The following is a 19014-nucleotide window of genomic DNA, read 5'->3' on the forward strand; positions in this document are numbered from 1 at the left end:
TTAGTTTATTTATTTATTTATTTTTTTAATCACTACAGAGAGAGCTGTAAGAGATAGCAGAAATGAAATAGCTATAATAATAATAATACATTTTATTTACTGTATATAGCGCCTTTCCCATGCTCAAGGCACTTAGAATATAATAAAGAACAGCAGTGTATACAGTATATAGCATTGTACAAACCAGATAAATAAAGAAGATTAAGACAGTGAATTCTGAAAAAAAAAACAGACAACATAATTGATGGCATAGCACACACACACAGGTTACATTAGCATCTTGACAGAGAGGTAAACCGAGAGAAGGGTAATAAAGTCAAGTAGAGCTAAAAGCCTTCCTGAACAGATGAGTTTTGAGTTGTTTTTTTTAAAAGAATTTGTGGAGTCAACAGACCTGATTAATTTCGGCAGGTCATTCCAGAGTCTGGGCGCTATACAGCTCAAGGCCCTGTCACCCATGGAGTGTAGATTAGTGTGGGGTACAACAAGATTGCCAGAATCAGAGGACCTTAGTGGGCGGGCAGGCACATTGTGATGGAGTAGGTCACTGATGTAGTTTGGCGCGAGGTTATTTAAGGCTTTGTAGATTATTAGTAGAATTTTACATTCGATTCTGTAAGACACAGGGAGCCAGTGAAGACGGAGCAGGATGGGTGTGATGTGCTCGCTGCTGCTGGTTCGAGTAAGGACTCTTGCAGCTGAGTTTTGAATAAGCTGGAGCTGTGATATAAGATTAGCAGGGGCACCTGCCAGTAGGGAATTACAATAATCGATGCGGGATGTGATAAAAGCAGGGACAAGTTTCTCAGCATTAGAGAAGGAGAGGAAGGAGCGAACATCGGATATGTTACAGAGGTAAAAGTAAGAAAGTTTCTTAATGTGATTTATGTGAGCGGAATAAGAGAGGGAGGAATCACAAATGACACCAAGATTTTTTTTACAGTAGAGGCAGGTCTGATGAGATCACCGCCAAGATAGACTGGGAAGGAGCTCATTTTATTAAGTTGCATTTTAGTCCCAATTTGCAGGAGTTCAGTTCTATTGCAATTTAATTTTAAAGAGTTCTGCTCCATCCAGGTTTTAATTTCACTAAGGCAGGTTGTGAGCTGAGAAAGCTCTGATGAAGTTCCACTTTTAACATTGAAGTAGAGTTGAGTATCATCTGCATAAAAATGATAACCCAGTCCATAGCTATGAATAATATGGCCAAGGGGAAGCATATAAATACAGAAAAGCAGAGGACCGAGGACAGAGCCTTGAGGGACTCCTTGTGTGACCGGCGCTGAGCTGGATCTGCTGTTGCCAAGACTAACAAACTCTTGCCTATCAGTCAGATAGGACTTGAACCACTGGAGGGCAGTGCCAGAGATACCCAGCATGTTCTCCATTCTGGACAGTAGGATGTCATGTCTGACCGTGTCAAATGCTGCACTGAGGTCTAACAGAATTAATATGCTGGTTTGTCCAGAGTCTGCTGCCATAAGCAAATCATTGGTTACCCGTAGCAGAGCAGTTTCACAGCTGTGCCGCACCCTGAAACCAGACTGAAAGGGTTCCATCAAATTATTAGAGGTTAGGTAATTGGTGAGTTGGGAAGCTACAACATGCTCAAGAACTTTTGACAGGAAAGGTAAGTGGGAAATAGGCCGGAAGTTGTTAAGACTGTCAGCATCAAGACCAGACTTTTTTTTAACATTGGGGTTAAAGAAGCAATTTTAAAAGTGAGCGGCACAGAGCCAGTGTCAAGGGATGAGTATATTATTGTTGTAACAGTCGGGATTATGGCATGAAGGCAGGATTTAAGTAGTGTGGTGGGGATGGGGTCCAGTACACAAGTAGTCGGCCTCATCATACAAAGCAGGTTATTAACAAACGCAGATGTGACTGGTGAGAACTTAGAGAAGGAGCTGGATGGAGTGGGAAAACAGGGAGAGATATAAACAGATGATGTATTTATGTTAGTTGAATTATTTAGATCGTTAATTTTGTTACGGAAAAAGTGGAGGAATTCCTCACAGACTTCAGTAGAAGAGGTAGTTGGGCCAGATGTGGGTTCGAGTAGTTTATTAACTACAGAGAACAAAACCGGAAAAAGTGTATATAGAATCTTGCTACCGCGTGGGACTCTGTGACAGAAAAGTATATGAATGGCGTATGGAAGAAGTGTGTTAAGCATTATGTAAATACTTTTGCTGGATTTAACAGTGAACAAGAACTTGATGAGATTCGTGAAGAAACAGTGAAACTGTCAAAAGATCTTTCATTGGAATGTGAAATGGAAGATGTCGAGGAGTTGCTAGACCGGGAATCAGGTGAACTTACAAATGAAGAGCTGATAGAATTGGAAGAAGAAAGAGTGGCGGAAGAAGAAACAAGAGAATTGGAGAAAGGCGAAGAGGAGGAGGTGCCACAACGAATGTTCACCACAAAGGGATTGTCAGAAGATTTATCTCTACTGAATAAACTCCTCGCTCATTTTGAAAAAATGGACCCAAATATTGAACGATTTGCGAGGATTGAACAGATGGCACGTGACACATTTCGTACTTGCAAAATTTATGAAGAGAAAAAAAAACAAACAATTCAGACGAAGCTCACTATGTTAATGAAAAGAGCAATTCCTCCCATCACCCCGTCCGCAGCCTCGCCTGATGAAGGCGATATCGACAACCCGCAGCCAAGCACCAGTGGTGCCAGGAATTAAATGTACAGTACAGTATTTCTTATTTTGTACGTTTTCCACATATTAAACAAATTGTACTGTAGTATGCTGTGTTTGTCTTAGAAAGTAAGAAAATGTTGATAATATATTACTTTAAGATGATTACAATATAATTACCCAGTCTAATATTCTTACCTTAATTTAACATAGACCGACTTACGTCCAGATCAACTTACAACCAGTCAGTCGGAACCAATCGCGGTCGTAAGTCGACGAGTACCTGTATTTTAATATTAACATTTAGTAAGATTGGTGACTAGTTACTATTCCAATTTTATAAATAATTTTCATCATAAATTTAAGAAGCTTGTCTGAATGAACAAAGCTTCATCAATCCTGAAGTGTGGGAAATCCTACACTACAAACAGCCAAGGGACCAACTAAAAGGATGAAAGGTTAATATTTCTTGCTCCAAACTAGTGTCAACTTTTGCTTCTAATCTACCATTACTTGCGATGTAAGCTCACTGGCCACTTTATTATATTCACCTATTTAGTACCATGTAGAAGCCCTTTTCTCCATCACAACAGCTAAAACTTCTCAAGACAAGGTCTCACTAGGATGTTGGATACATTCCTCAAGTATTCCAGCTAATACTGACTTGACAGCATCATACCATTACTACCTACACACCCGTGCTCTAAACCAAGTGTTACATTTCATTTGCTCTGAAGGATTAGAATCTGGGGACTATGAAGTTAGGTCAATGTCATGCTTTATATCAAGGCATATATTGAGATTTCAGACCTTCCTGATATTCAGAGGGTATGTAAAACTAGCATAAGCATAAGACCCTTAAGCTATTGAGCACCTAAACTCTGGAATTCTCAATCTTCCAATATTTGCAAAGCCCCATTAGCCTCAGCATTTAAACACTAGAGACTTATTTTATCATAGCACTATTAAAGTTGCTCATTACTTTATTTTATATTACTCCCATACAGTATATTACTTTAAAATATAATACAATTTTCTTCCATTATTAAGTCTTCCAATTATTCCATCCTCTGGTGGTCTGTGGTGACATATGGTCTGTCTTGGAGAAGTGAGCACGCTCATATAATAAACTCATCTTTAAAAGTCTTCTATCCAAATTAGTTAAACTTTGCCAACAGTTCTTTTTAGAATGGAGCTCAGATGACCAAGGACAGGTGGTATATAAACTATGTGGAAGATGTCTATATACACATACCTATACACACACACACACACATTATATATATATATATATATATATATATATATATATATATATATATATATACATACACACACACACACATACACATACACACACAAACATACTTTTGCATAAAAACTGCTTGCTTATAGGCTACATGTATTATTTATTGCCTAGAGTGCCTCGCCCACTGAGAAATGGACATACGCTCACTAAAAATAAGCTAAATTAAACTGAAATGATGCACACTGAAGCCTTACCTTCCTATTCTTCATTGACAGGAGTTGAACCCATTGTGGTTATGTGCTTCTGCAGTCCATTTGCCTCAAGATTCAATAAAATGTGAATTTAGATATGCCCTACATGCCACTATTGTAAAGGGTTATTATTTTATTACAGTATTTGTGGCCTTTGTTAGCTTGAATGAGTTTGACCATTCTATTCCAACTGCTCTCATTGCTCACAGAACTGCTGCCTTAGTTCATTCATTATTGTTTACAGTTAATGACCATATAAACGGTTCGGTGGCAACTGGGTGACAGTCAACTCGATGAAAAGACAACCAGGCGACATCCTTTACCAGTTAGGTAATAGGTTCAAAGAGATCTTTTAATTATAATTAAATGACAACGTGACTTAAAATGTTGAAAATAAATTTATATAATTGACGAACAAACTTTATTCTGCAGATGGAACAAACTATCTTACATTATCTTCTGTAACCAAAATTGCTAATCCTTTACATAAATTGTATTGACTGTAATCATACGATAACGTTATTTAGAATACAATAGGTGACCTGCGAGTACGGCTTAAGGAATATCTTTACTCTCAACGTATTGGGACTCTCATAAAGCAGGTGATTCTGTGGATTTTTCAACGCCCTACGTTGTCATTTATATATCATTAAAAATCTCTTTGAACTCTTACCTAACTGGTAAAGGATGTTGCTCCTGAACACATATAAACACTATAATCCTGTACATTGGGGAGAGTACAATGGCAGATGGAAGCACCACATCTGGCACCAACTATCATACCACAGATGATCTTAGATCACACATCAGAACACATTCTATTGTAATGTTGGGTTGAACAACAACTTAGCACTCCTATGTCTGCAAGCTATAAATATGCATCAGGCCATCTGTGTTAACATACAAGTGTACCTAATAAGGTGGCCATTAAATATATTTGTCAAAGAAGACATGCACATTACATTAATTCAACAAAAAGTTAAATCATCAGAGGGGTGTTTTACTTAAATTTACTTTAAAAAATGATGCTTTCTACTTAATTTCTTTGGTTATTTTCTTAGCAAATAAAATTTGAGTTCAAAAGTCAAACTAATGATATTGATTTATTTTTATTCTAGCACATTAAAAATTGTACTTTAGCTTAGAAATGATTTACCAGATAAATAAACAGAAAATTTCTTACGATATAAAACATTTAATTAGGTTCTATGTATTGGATGAATTAATTAAAGAAACTCTTTAACTTTAATAAGATTAGGAAAAAGCGTAAGAGGATTTTGATGTGTATGGAAAATTGAATCCTAATTTAACAGTATACATTTCTGTCATTAAAAGAGATTTAAGTAATTCCAATGTACACAGGCATTCTGAAGATTAACACTAAACCATATGAATACAAATATAGCCAAAATGCAAGTAGTGTACAAAATAAATGAGGAATAAAATGACAAATTCACAACAAAATATCAATGTATTTAATAATAATAATTCTATTTAATTCTAATAATTCTTTACATTTATATACATCTTATTCCGCTACTCAAAACACTTTTCACAAGCGAGCGGGGAGCCACTTCAACCGCCACTAATGTGCAGCATCCACCTACATGATGCAACAGCAGCCATTTTGTGGCAGTATGCTCCCCACACATTCGTTATTAGGCGGTGAAAGGGTGAGAGATAGTTAGCCAATTAGACACAGGGGATGATTATGGGGCCAGAATGACCAAGCCATGGTGGACAATTTAGCTTGGACATCGAGATACATCCTACTCTTTACGAAGGATGCCCAGGAATTATTAATGGCTACAAAGAGTCAGGACATCCACTGTTACGTCTCCTCCAAAGGACGGCAGCAGTTTTTCAGCACAGTGTCCCTATCACTACAATGCACTGTAGTACTAGGATCCACATTCAGACTATATGTGAATTTTCCCTTGGGATTAAGAAAGTATCTATCTATCTATCTATAGTGTAAGCACTCCCTGCTGGCTTCACCAACACGATAGCAACCCACGATTTTCCTGGTTGGTCTCCCTTTCAAGTACTGGCCGGGGCCAAACATGCTTACCTTCTGGTGGATGACCTGTTCTGAACTGCACGTATTTATATACTACCCAACCAACTTTCGTCTGGAAATGGTTACAGTGAGGTGTACCAGTCCTTCCAAAGACACATTTGCACAAACACCAAGTCCTGCCACACTAATTCAACAGCAGCAAGCTTTTACATTTTTTTTTTTTTTTTTAAAAACTCTAGTCCAAACAAGCACTAGCAATCCTGCAGACATTTCAGTCCTGAAACTGATAAATGTGTATATCTTAACCTTCTTAATTATCTCAATTTCTGCATTTACATGCGCTTCAATTAGGGCTGCAACTAATAATTATTTTGGTAGTCGACTAATCGTTCCATTTTTTTTTTTTTAACAATTAGTCACAATTATTTCATGCCTGACTATTTTGATGCCTGCGACCTGTGGTTGCACATCCTGTTCTAGGCTCCAGTGCATGTCTTACCTGATCTGCTCACGTCTGTCCACCTGTGAATGTCACCCTCATGTCTCTGCATTAACACGATTAAAATTAATAATAATCAAATTAAAATAACAACCAGTGAAACATATGAATTTGCAAATAATCAGATGTCTTATATTAGTGTGAGCATCACAATTAAAGAAATTCATTAAACAACACAAACTAAAGTGCACATAGTCTTTAAACAAAAAAAGTGCATTTAACCAAAAATGGCCATTGGTGTGTCTTAAAGTTAATAAAAGATTCAGTTCATATATTCCTGATTGCAGTGCAGGAACGTGAGCATTTCAACATGGTCTGCTGTGAGGCTGGCTCTCTTCTTTGAGACAATGCTCCCAGCTGCTGAGAAGAGACGCTCAGAAGAAGTAGAGGTAGCAGGAATACACAAGAATGATTTTGCAGACAGAGAAAGATATTTTAATCATCACACTCTGAAGGAAGAGTGTTGTAGTTTATCACATCATGTACTATATTATGCCAAAATAAAAAAATAACGGACTAAAATATGCAACAAGCTAATTACTGATATACTCCAAAACACAAGTTACCTAACGTTAGTTAGAGATAGTTTACTATTCATATGAACTTAAATACTATACGAAAAAAGAAGAAAAAAAAACTAGGACAACTCAGCTACTCCTATTCACTCGTTTACTATAGCTCCAAACACGTTAGCAAATATAACTAAAATTATATTCACTTAACCCTTAAACCGCCACAACTTGCTAGAGTTGATTTCCAGTGCAATTTGGAAGCACTCCGAAGTCGAGTATATGCGGCGATATACATTCATTGAACTCCGCAACCAGTTAAAGTTGTTTCTCAGTGCAATTTGCCAGCACACAGGGGGCGAGTATATTCGGCGATGTACATTAATTGAACCCCACAACTGGCTAGATTTGCTTCACAGAGCAATTTGGCAGCACGCCGGAGCTGATCAGTCAGTGCTGTACATTCGTTGAGCAGCCAACTCATGAGCACTGCCGGCCCCGGCAGAACTGCAGCAGCACTACCTCTGGGATTCAGCTGCTGCACTAGATGAGCCTGCAATCATCAGCATTTACCTCTGTGTGTTTGCGTGTTAGAAAACTAACATTGCAAGAGTTCACGCTACAGCCTTACAAACCGCTTGCAGTAAAAAAATTTTTTTTTTTTTTTAATGAGTTTTTAAGCACAGGGAAAAAAAATGAAAATTTGCAAAAATCTTTAATTTATACAAAAACTAACCATAAACAACCAAGAAAACTAACATTGCGAGAGTCAAGTTCTGGCATGAAGGAAGTGAGCAGGAAGCTGGGTGGAGAGGAGGTTACAGTTTTGAGGTAGAGTCCCTCTGCGCAATGCACGTCTGACCGAGAACAATGTACTGTACAGGGAGAGACTGAACACGTGCGGAAATCAACGGTGCGTACAAACCGGAAGGCAAACGAAATAGAGCATAAAGAGTTCACAGTGAATGCACAGGGAGAGACTGAACATGTGTGGAAATCATTGGCGCGTACAAACCAGAAGGAAAACTGGCTTGTTCGTCACCAGAGTGTGTGGTCGTGAACAGATGCAAAAGTTTGGCAAACTTTTTGATCGTAACCCGATTTGTACGTGTTCCGAGACGTTCGTGACCCGAGGTTCCACTGTACCATGTAAACCCTTATTCCAATTAGAGAACTGTGATTATATCGGCCTCTGAGAAACCTGGTTAACAGAAGTAGATTTCTCCACGAATAATCTAATTATATGGCCATGTAAACTCATAATTGGAATAATGCTAAGGATTTTGTACTCTGCGCAAGTGTTTGCTTCCAGGGATGTGGAGTCAGAGTTGGAAGCAGTTATTGGATTACTGGAGTCTGAGTCCAGGAAAAATGTACAGACTCAGACTAAATGTAAATTGTAATATAAAGTGTTAAATTTCTAATTTCATATAGACTAACTGAATTGAAATAATTTTCTCCTAGACTTATAATAAAATATAGCTTCTTTTTAAAATTTTGCAAGTTGTACGTTTTTGCTAAACAAATACTTAAAACTTAAAAGGTTAGAGTGGTAAAAAAGTAGCCTTATAATTCATGCTGGCAGTGATGAAATGCCTTGTATCTTGTTTGTTGTGTGCTTTTGATCAAAACAGTAATTATATTAGTCTAATTACAAATAGAGGAGGTGTGAGTCAGAATTGGTAGTACCAGAAATTGAGAAGTCAGAATTGACGGTTTTGTGCATCGACTCCATAAACCAGTTTGCTTGGCACATGCTTTCAGCAGCTACAGGTAGAAGAAGCATCCAAAAATACATTTTCAGTGTTTAGGCAATAACATTAATCCTTCTGCTCGCTGAAATAACCTGTCTCAATATATCAGAATTTACTAAATTTAGGTTGACGAGCTGAATGAACAGTGCAAAGCTCAGCAACACAATCTTGAATGTCATGCTTATTTTCAAATTCACAGTGGCCGATGATGAGATTTTACTCTTTTTTTTGTTGTGCAGTTTAATTGCAGAGTGTTTTGCCAAAGAAGAACTCCAGAAGATTACTTGCACATGTAAATACAGATTATTAAGAAACCTGGTTTCTGCCTTAACCGGGTTACTCACCAATTATCCAATTATGTGTGCATGTAAACACACTGATTTTGTTTACCTAAGCCACCTGAAACATTAACCTCTAGATTTTCCATACTCTTCATTTCTTTCTAGGGTTACCTTGTGAAATCTGAGAATAAAGGTTGGCTTTCCAACTATCTTTAATGCCACCTCTGAAACTGGTGATCCATAAGAAAATCATTACTCGCACATACATGGTTTATGGACCCTTAGCATTTTGCTGCCTACAGGTTAGAGGACTGGTTCTGCATATTTCATGTCAAAATTATTTTTTCACAATGACAGTATACAGTACATTAAATCACCATGAGAAATTATGTTCATAACCCAACCACAGGGGATGCACAAACCAGTGTGTTTCTTCAAGACTGTCCCAAGCCTGGATAAATAGGGAGGGTTACATCAAAAAGGGCACTCTGAGTAAAATTCTGCCAGAACAATATGTCGACAATACAGGTTTCCACACCAGATTGGTCGAGGCCCAGATTAACAACAGCCATAACCAGTACTGTTAGCCTACAGGGTGCTGGTGGAAAATGGGCTACTGCTGGCCGAAGAAGGAGAACATTAGAACATCACAACAATCTAGACGAGAACAGGCCATTCAGCCCAACAAAGCTTGCCAGTTCTATCCACTTATTTTTTCAAAAAAACATCGTCGAGTTTTGAAAGTCCCTAAAATCTTACTGTCTACCACATTACTTGGTATCTTATTCCAAGTGTCTATCGCTCTGTGTGTAATGAAAAACTTCCTAATGTTTGTGCAAAATTTACCCTTAACTAGTTTCCAACTATGTCTACATGTTCTTGATGAATTAATTTTAAAAATAACAGTCTCAATCCACTGTAGTAATTCCCTTTATAATTTTGAACACTTCAATCATATCACCTCTTAATCTTCTTTTGCTTAAACTGTAAAGGCTCAGCTCTTTTAATCTTTCCTCATAACTCATCCCCTGTAACCCTGGTATCAGCCTGGTCTTCTCTGGACCTTTTCTAGTGCTGCAATGTCCTTTTTGTAGCCTGGAGACCAAAACTGCACACAGGACACCAGATGAGGCCTCACCAATGCATTATAAAGGTTGAGCATAATCTCCTTGGACTTGTACTCCACACATTGTGCTATATAACCTAACATTGTTTGCCTTCTTAATGGTTTCTGAACACTGTCGGGAAGTGGATAGCTTAGAGTCCACTACAACTCCTAAGTCCTTCTCATAAGGTGCGCTTTCGATTTCCTGACCGCCCACTGTGCATTTAAACCTAACATTTTTACTTCCTATGTGTAATACTTTACATTTACTGACATTAAATTTCATCTGCCACAAATCTGCCCAAGCCTATATGTGATCCAAGTCCTTCTGTAATGATATAATAGATTCCAAATTATCTGCTAATCCACCTATCTTGGTATCAGCTGCAAACTTAACCAGCTTGTTACTTATATTTCTATGTAAGTCATTTCTATATATTAAAAATAGCAGCGGCCCTAGAATTGATCCCTGTGGAACACCACTCTTAACATCAGCCAATTCTGATGAGGTTCCTCAAACCATCACACTCTGCCTCCTGTATCTGAGCCAATTCTGCACCCACATAAAAACATCACCCTGAACTCCCACTTTTTAGTTTGATGCCCAAGCTCTCATGTGGCACCTTATCAAATACTTTCTGAAGGTAAAGATAAACAATATCATCTGCTCCACTTTGATCATATTTTTTGTTGCCTCCTCATAGAATTCCAGCATGTTAGTAAAACACGACCTCCCTCTTCTGAACCTGTGCTGACTATTCCTAACAACTCCTGTTCTTGCCCAGTGTTGCTCAATCTTATCCTTAACATGGAGCTTGGCATGGAACTGGACAGTTTGACATCTGTGGCAGAGCGATGGGCGCTAAGCAGGCTCCTATCAATTATGGAGAATCCACTGCATCCACTAAACAGTATCATCTCCACACAGAAGAGCAGTCCTGCTCCACTGACAGACTGAGAAGATCGTTCCTCCCCCAAACTATGCGACTCTTCAATTCCACCCTGGGCGGTAAACGGTAACATTATACAAAGTTATTGTCTGTTTTTTACCTGCATTGTTATCAAACTTTAATTTAATACTGTTTTTTGTATCAGTATGCTGCTGCTGAAGTATGTGAATTTCCCCTTGGGATTAATAAAGTATCTATCTATCTAACAATTCCTTCCATTAAATTTTCCTGTGATGCATGTTAAGCTTACTGGCCCTGTAGTTGCTTGGATCTGCCATATCACCCTTTTTATATAATGGGATAACATTTGCCATTTTCCAGTCCTTCAAAATCTCTCCAGTGCGCACTGATTTCCTAAAAATATGTGTCAATGGTTTATATATGTACTCACAAGCCACCTTAAGAACTCGAGGGTAAATATTCTCTAGTCCTGGTGATTTATTTGATTTTAGCCTATTTAATCTCAGCAGTACTTCTCCCTCTACAATTTCAAAATCCAAGAAGAAGAGTGGGAAGGTGTATCCAGATGAAGGAGGAGAGGAAGAAGGTAAAGAGAGTGGAAGTTAGGGTAAGAACTTTGAATGTTGGCAGTATGACTGGTAAGGGGAAAGAGCTAGTTGATATGATGGACAGAAGGAATGTTGATATATTGTGCGTGCAAAAGACTAAATGGAAGGGAAGTAAGGCCAGGTGGATCGGAGGTGGGTTCAAATTGTTCTATCATGGTGTGGATGGGAGGAGAAATGGGGCAGGGGTTATCCTGAAGGGAACAGTATGTCAAGAGTGTTTTGGAGGTGAACAGAGTGTCAGACAGAGTGATGATTATGAAGCTTGAAACTGAAGGTGTGATGATGAATGTTTTTAGTGCACATGCCCCCCAAGTTGGGAGTGTGATGGATGAGAAAGAAAATTACTGGAGTGAGATGGATGAAGTAGTGGAAAATGTAGGGGAGAGTGGTGATTGGACCAGATTTCAAAGGACATGTTGGTGAAGGGAACAGAGATGAAGAGGTGATGGGTAGGTATGGTGTCAAGAAGAGGAATGCAGAAGGTCAAATGCAAAAGGTCAGGTAGTAGTGAATCTTACAAAAAGGATGGGCATAGCTGTGGTGAGTACATATTTGATTATATCCTATGCAAGAAGGTCAATAAAAGGAGATTGTAGACTGCAAAATGGTGGTACGAGAAAGCGTAGTTAAGCAGCATAGAATGGTGGTCTGTGGGATGACACTGGAGATCGAGAAAAGGAGGAGAGTGAGGGCAGAGCCAAGGATCAAATGGTGGAGGCAGAAAAAGGAAGACTGCAAAGTTGAGCTCTGGGAAGAGGTAAGATAGGCACTGGCTGGCAGTGAAGAGTTACCAGACAGCTGGGCAACTACAGCAGAACTAGTAAGGGTGACAGCAAGAAGGGTGCTTGGTGTGACATATGGACAGGAGGAGGAAGAGAAAAATGAAACCTTGTGGTGGAATGGGGAAGTACAGGAGAGTATGTTGAGGAAGAGACTGGCGAAGAAGAAATGGGATAATCAGACTGATACAGAAAGTAGAGAGGAGTACAAAGAGTTAAGGCGTAAGGTGAAGAGATGGGTGGCAAAGGCTAAAGAAAAGGCCCATGATGAGCTGTATGAAAGGCTGGACACTAAGGAGGGAGAAAAGGACCAGTGGGCTAGACAGAGAGACTGACCAAGGAAAGCTGTACAGCAGGTTAGAGTGATAAAGGAGAAAGATGGAAACATACTCACAAGCGAAGACAGTGTGTTGAGCAGATGGAAAGAGTACTTTGTGAGGCTGATGAATGAAGAGAATGAGAGAGAAGGTTGGATGATGTGGAAACAGGAAGTGCAACAGATTAGCAAGGAGAAAGTAAAAAAGAGGCCGTTCATTGGTCCAGATGAAAAACCTGTGGAAGCATGGAGGTGTTTAGGAGAAATGGCAATGGAGTTTTTAAATCAGACTGTTTAATGCAATCTTGGAGAGGATGCCTGAGGGTTGGAAAGAAGTGTACTGGTATCAATTTTTAAGAATAAAGGGGACGTGCATATCTGTATTAACTACAGAGGGATAAAATTGATGAGCCACTCAATGACGTTATGGGAAAGAGTACTGTAAGGGTTAAGACGGGAGTTGATGATTAGTGAGCAGCAGTATGGTTTCATGCCAATAAAGAGCACCATAGATGCAATGTTTGTTCAGAGGGTGTATATGGAGAAGAAGAGAGAAGGCCAGAAGAGTTGCATTGTGTCTTTGTGGACCTGGAAAAAGCATAAGACAGGGTGCCTAGAGAGGAGTTGTGGTATTGTATGAGTAAGTAGGGAATGGCAGAGAAGTATATATGAGTTGTACAGAATATGTATGAGGGAAGTGTGACAGTGGTGAGGTCTGATGTAGGAGTGACTGATGCATTTAAGGTGGAGGTGGGATTACACCTGGGACCGGCTCTGAGCCCTTTCTTATTTGCAATGGTGATGAACAGGTTGACAGAGGAGATTAGACAGGAGTAACCATGGACTAGGATGTTTGTGGATGACATTGTAATCTATAGCAAGAGTAGGGAGCAGGTTGAGGAGACCCTAGAGAGGTGTAGATATGCTCTAGGGAGAAGAGGAATGAAGGTCAGTAGGAACAAGACAACATACATGTGTGTGAATGAGAGGGGGGTCAGAGGAGTAGTGATGATGCAGGAAGTACAGTTGGTGAAGGTGGATGAGTTTGAATACCTGGGATCAACAGTACAGAGTAACAGGGATTGTAGAAGAAAACTGAAAAAGAAAGTGCAGACAGGGTGGAGTGGCTGGAGAAGAGTGTCAGGAGTGATTTGCGACAGACAGGTTTCAGCTAGAGTGAAAGGGAAAGACTACAGAATGATAGTGAGACCAGCTATGTTATATGGGTTAGAGACGGTGGCACTAACCAAAAAACAGGAGACAGAGCTGGCAGTGGCAGAGTTAAAGATGTTACAATTTGCATTGGTTGTAACAAAGATGGACAGGATTAGAAATGAGTACATTACAGGGTCAACTCAGGGTGGACAGTTTACAGACAAAGTCAGAGACACGAGATTGCGTTAGGCCTAGGAGGAGGTTTATGGATGTGATGAGAGAGAGAACATGCAGGTGATGGGTGTAATAGAGGAAGATGCACATGACAGGAGGATATGGTAAAAGATGATTAGCTGGGGTGACCCTTAACAGGAGTAGCTGAAAGAAGTAGAAGAAAAATTATTTTCATTTGTGAATTACAATTTTAAATTTTAATTTAGAAAAAGTAGAAGAAAAATTATTTTCATTTGTGAATTACAATTTTAAATTTTAATTTAGAAAAAGATCCCCCAATTATTCCTGTAGCACAATGCTTTAGAGAATGAACTAGACCGACTTTACTTGTGGTCAATTAGTTGTAACTAGGAGAATGCATTACATTCATCAACATATCATTCAACATATGTGCTTTTACTACATTCATCACGTTCGGGGTTATACTCACATATATTAGTTTTCCTTCAAAAACCAAATGACCTACAGAAATTGAGCATTTGTAGATTTAAATATGCTGTTTTGTATGAATTGTTATAACTGCATGTCTCTGTGACGCATTTCTGTTAATGCGGTATATGTTAAATTACTGGAGAGATGTGCTCTGAAGCATTGAAACACTAAATAAATCTTGTTTCGGCACTAACAAATAGAGAAGCTCATTTCATCACCAGTATACACAAGTCAAACTGCAACATTATTTGAGACTTGCCTCAATTCTTTCTTGCTATAACTTGTTAGTAGTACAGATATGCAGCTTCCCCTCACATAATTGCAGATTAGTGTAAATGCTTGGAGGGACAGCTGTAGATGTCCAATCAGAGAATGAATGCAAAGCCTCAATTCCTTTTATTGGGACTGTGTAGGAAATGGTATTAAACTGTTCATCTCATTAATGCGGTGCTGTTGCACTGCGAGTCATTTTCACACATACTTTTTTCTCATAATTTTAGCATGTATTATTGCGCCTTCTGATATGCCTACTTGCTGTCATTCAACACTGGCATGTTGGTATCAACTTGATGCTAAAATAATGGTTCTATTGACATCTCTAACAGCAGGAAGTCAAAACTGTCTGGGGCTTAAAAGAAAGAAGAGGTAAATGTTTGGTAAGGAAAACAGACCAGGGTGTGAAGGTGTTTACACGGTTTACTTTCCATTATCACAAGGGTACTGTTGTATGGAGTGTTTTTCAGAAGATGGGTCAGCCTCCACATGTGATTAACAAGGGCACCTGGTTTACAGAAAGGCCCTATGGGGAATGAAGCCTTTAATTTTCATTTTTGTATGCATTGTTTTCTTGCTTTTCTGTTATCCTCTTTAATGGTAAGAAAGGTTTAGCTTTTATAGTCTGGGGTATCTTTGAGTTACATCTGAGTTCGAGGATAGCTCTAGAATGCTTCCTATATTGTATTATATTTAGGTTTTCACTTGCTATGCAATGGTCTTCATATATGGATTTTAATAACTACTGGAGCTACCAGAAGACAGTAATCTGTGACTTTATAAACACTGTGACATCATTTGAAACAGACATCTATAATAAAAAAATAAAATACATTAAATGGAATATAGTTAGCTGTGGTGGGCTGGCGCCCTGCCTGGGGTTTGTTCCTGCCTTGCGCCCTGTGTTGGCTCCAGCAGACCCCCATGACCCTGTGTTAGGATATAGCGGTTGGATAATGGATGGATGGATGGAATATAGTTAGAAACTCATTATCTCTGTATTAGTACATACCTGTTGCACTTTCAGAATTCGATGTCAACTTTTTAAATTAATACCAACTGTTTTAACAGATTTGTACACAAACACAAAAATAACAGTGCATTGATGTTAAAACTACATAATTAGAAGGTAAATAAGCCTTCAGGATATAATCCATCTTCAAATTAACACCACATACGAAAAATAAACATTTCCTGCAAATAAACATTTCTAAGTGTTCTAAGGCCACAAAGCACAAAAGAAGGCATTAAAAAAGCAATATATATAAGTGAGAAAAAAAATGATCTTCTGTCAACAAAGCCAATAAAAATACAAAACTTAAAAACCACTGTAACCCAACAGTGCCACAATTTATAAAGGCAGGTTAACTGGATCTTTGTTCTAAATTTGTCCTCATGCATGTGACAGAAAATCCCATGGCAAAGGATTCTCTCAGGTTTTCCATGCAAAGGACTGCAAGGTCATAACTTCTGAGTCATCTGCAATAGAACACAGGCCATGGCCTTTTGGATATTGCATAAGAGCATTTGAGAGATTTACACTGAAGACCAATGGATTAACAGTGACAGCAAGAAACATTGGCGTTTACTAGTCTTAGTTTGCTCTGCAAGACACATTTTCACAAGTGAAAGACCCAAAAAGGCACAAAACAGAAACAATGAGTATAGGTAGCCTTTATATGTTTCTATTACACCAGATTTATTAAATGGAATGAACAGAATTTCAAGAGTCCACATGGAGTATACTATTTCTGTATCACAGATTGGCCTAATTAAATGCTGGAATGTAGTAGTGACAGGGAAATAATAAAATTGATAAGAAAAAAATATAATAAATGTATTTTTGGCATTGTTTCTTAAGAAAATACAGTATTGTACCTACCTGGTAGTTTGGATGATGCAGGAAGTAGTCTGGACAGCCTGCTAAAGCCATTTGGTTTTCTATATCTGTCCAAGTAGTTACATCCAACATTCAATGCTAAAAATACCTAAAAACTAAATATAAAACAAAAATTAGAATCCACAAAAAATAACCAATAGTATAGCATAAATAAACAAAGGTAAGCATTAAAAAAAAAAAACTAGAGGTAAAGGGTAAAAATGCTAGAAAGTTAAAGAATTGTCCTTCCTGAAACAAGAGAAAGAACACAAAAAAAGCCACCAAAATTATGTATATATTAGTAATCTAAAAAGTATTACTGTCACTGTCGCACTAAAAGCTCTGCATTGACACTCCAATTACCTCTAATGATTTTTACAGCTGCCCCCTCCTCACCTTTGCATGCTGACAACATAAATATTGGCTAAATGGACTTCTTCATTGTACAACTGGCTGCTGCAAAAATGAAAGACTTAACACACCACCAAAACAACGCTCATAGCTATTAAACATGCCAGTCTACTAAATACTGAAATGCGAAAGCTACATTGGCTCAAAACAAAAAAGAATGCTGGGGAAAATGCCTTGAATGTATTGCAATGCTTCATGCATTTTCTCTTACAGTAGTGCCATTGCTACCAGTGATATTTTCATAACGAAAACGAGAACTAGAACTAAAAATAGTTTTTCGTTTTACAAGAATGAGAACTGAAATTAAGGCAAACAGAAACTAAAACTAAAAATAAAAATTAGTGATTTGTGAACGAACTAAAACGAGAACGAAAATTGAGTAAAAACGAAAAAAAAAACAGCAATAACATTTTTGTTTATTCCGGTTCATTCATGCAGAGGATGTGTGTGTAGGTCGCCCTGAGCGTTCACTTATGTTGCACTGTTCACTGTGCGGTGATCTTGTAACTTGGGCTTACCATAGTCACGTGGCGCAACTTCCGTAAAGAGCGGTTCGTTTGTTGAGCACATTTAGCTCGTCGGGTTGAAGTAGTATTAGCTTGTAGCGGACGATAACGAGTTTTGCACAGATGTTTGTGGGTAGAAAGCGAGAAAGTAACGTGTGCAAATACTTTAATTACAGCGCTGATGATAATAAAAGCAAATGTAGCGTGCAAGAAGAAGAAGAGAGTCTCAGAGGTTCAGTGCTTAGTGGAAGTCCAGCACTTCTCTGCCACCATGACTACACTTCATACAGGGACGTGCGGTCTCAACTGTCATCATGAAAAGAAAAAAAAAAAATGATAACATAAATTTGTCCACTGGTTTGTGCTATAAATTTGTTTTCTCAATGATTCCAATAATTTTGATCATTTTTATAGTCAAAATCACTGAATTTGCGCATTTCCTGTTCAAATACAGGGGAGAAATGCGAGGTGCGATGAGACGGGCTCTCACCTCAGACTGCGCTGTCCCTCACACACAGGGTTGATGCATGCAATTGGCGCGTGCCTGTTGCTGTCTCTCTGTATGTTGCCAAAAAAATGTTTGCACACATGTTTATTATACACCCTGACTTTCCACAATCTGGCTAATATCTTCAATAAATGTGTGTGACACATCCAGTCTTGCTGATCGGACTAACAGAACCTTAGTAAAAAGGTACAAGGTTGTGAGCCGAATATGTGCTTGTTGCTACTGTTCTTCTACGCAGAGGCTCAAAGCTCCAATAAGTTAGCGATATCAGAAAGTTAAAGTGCACTACAGTGGTCCGTTTGCTTTTATTTTTTGTTCCAACTTACTGCCAAAAATGGAAGATTAAGAGTTTTTAAACTAAAGGAAAATAAGAAGGACTTTTACAAGAAATTGACGAAGATTTTCATGGAGAAGGATATGTGCATGGACTTCATTTACAAATAAAGGTAAGACCATAAACAGTTTCAATTTTATAAAAATGGGATCAGACGAAGAAAAAAAGTCCAATATTTAAAAACTAAATTTTGACCTTAAATAAAATAGCCTTTTGTTGAGCAGTCTGTATTAAAATTGATTAAAGCATCAGAATTAAAAGCTTTTAAAAACAAGTAAATATTTCAATTAAGGTCAAAATTGAAATCTGTGGTTTTTTTGTACACCACTCAATACTTTCAT

General features: G+C 38.3%; 1 protein-coding gene across 2 annotated transcripts in view; it reads right to left on the minus strand.

Moving 5' to 3' along the window:
- The window catches only part of grb10b (growth factor receptor-bound protein 10b), a 204919-nt gene that overhangs the window by 96353 nt on the left and 89552 nt on the right, over positions 1–19014 (minus strand). For both annotated transcript variants that reach the window (XM_028817950.2, XM_028817951.2), the window contains exon 2: positions 16918–17030. In XM_028817950.2, coding sequence (XP_028673783.1) covers positions 16918–17007 — 90 coding nt within the window. In that variant the 5' untranslated portion in view covers positions 17008–17030. The remainder of the gene's footprint in view (positions 1–16917; positions 17031–19014) is intronic.

This window comes from Erpetoichthys calabaricus, chromosome 13 (assembly GCF_900747795.2).
Source record: "Erpetoichthys calabaricus chromosome 13, fErpCal1.3, whole genome shotgun sequence".
Lineage (NCBI taxonomy): Eukaryota > Metazoa > Chordata > Cladistia > Polypteriformes > Polypteridae > Erpetoichthys > Erpetoichthys calabaricus.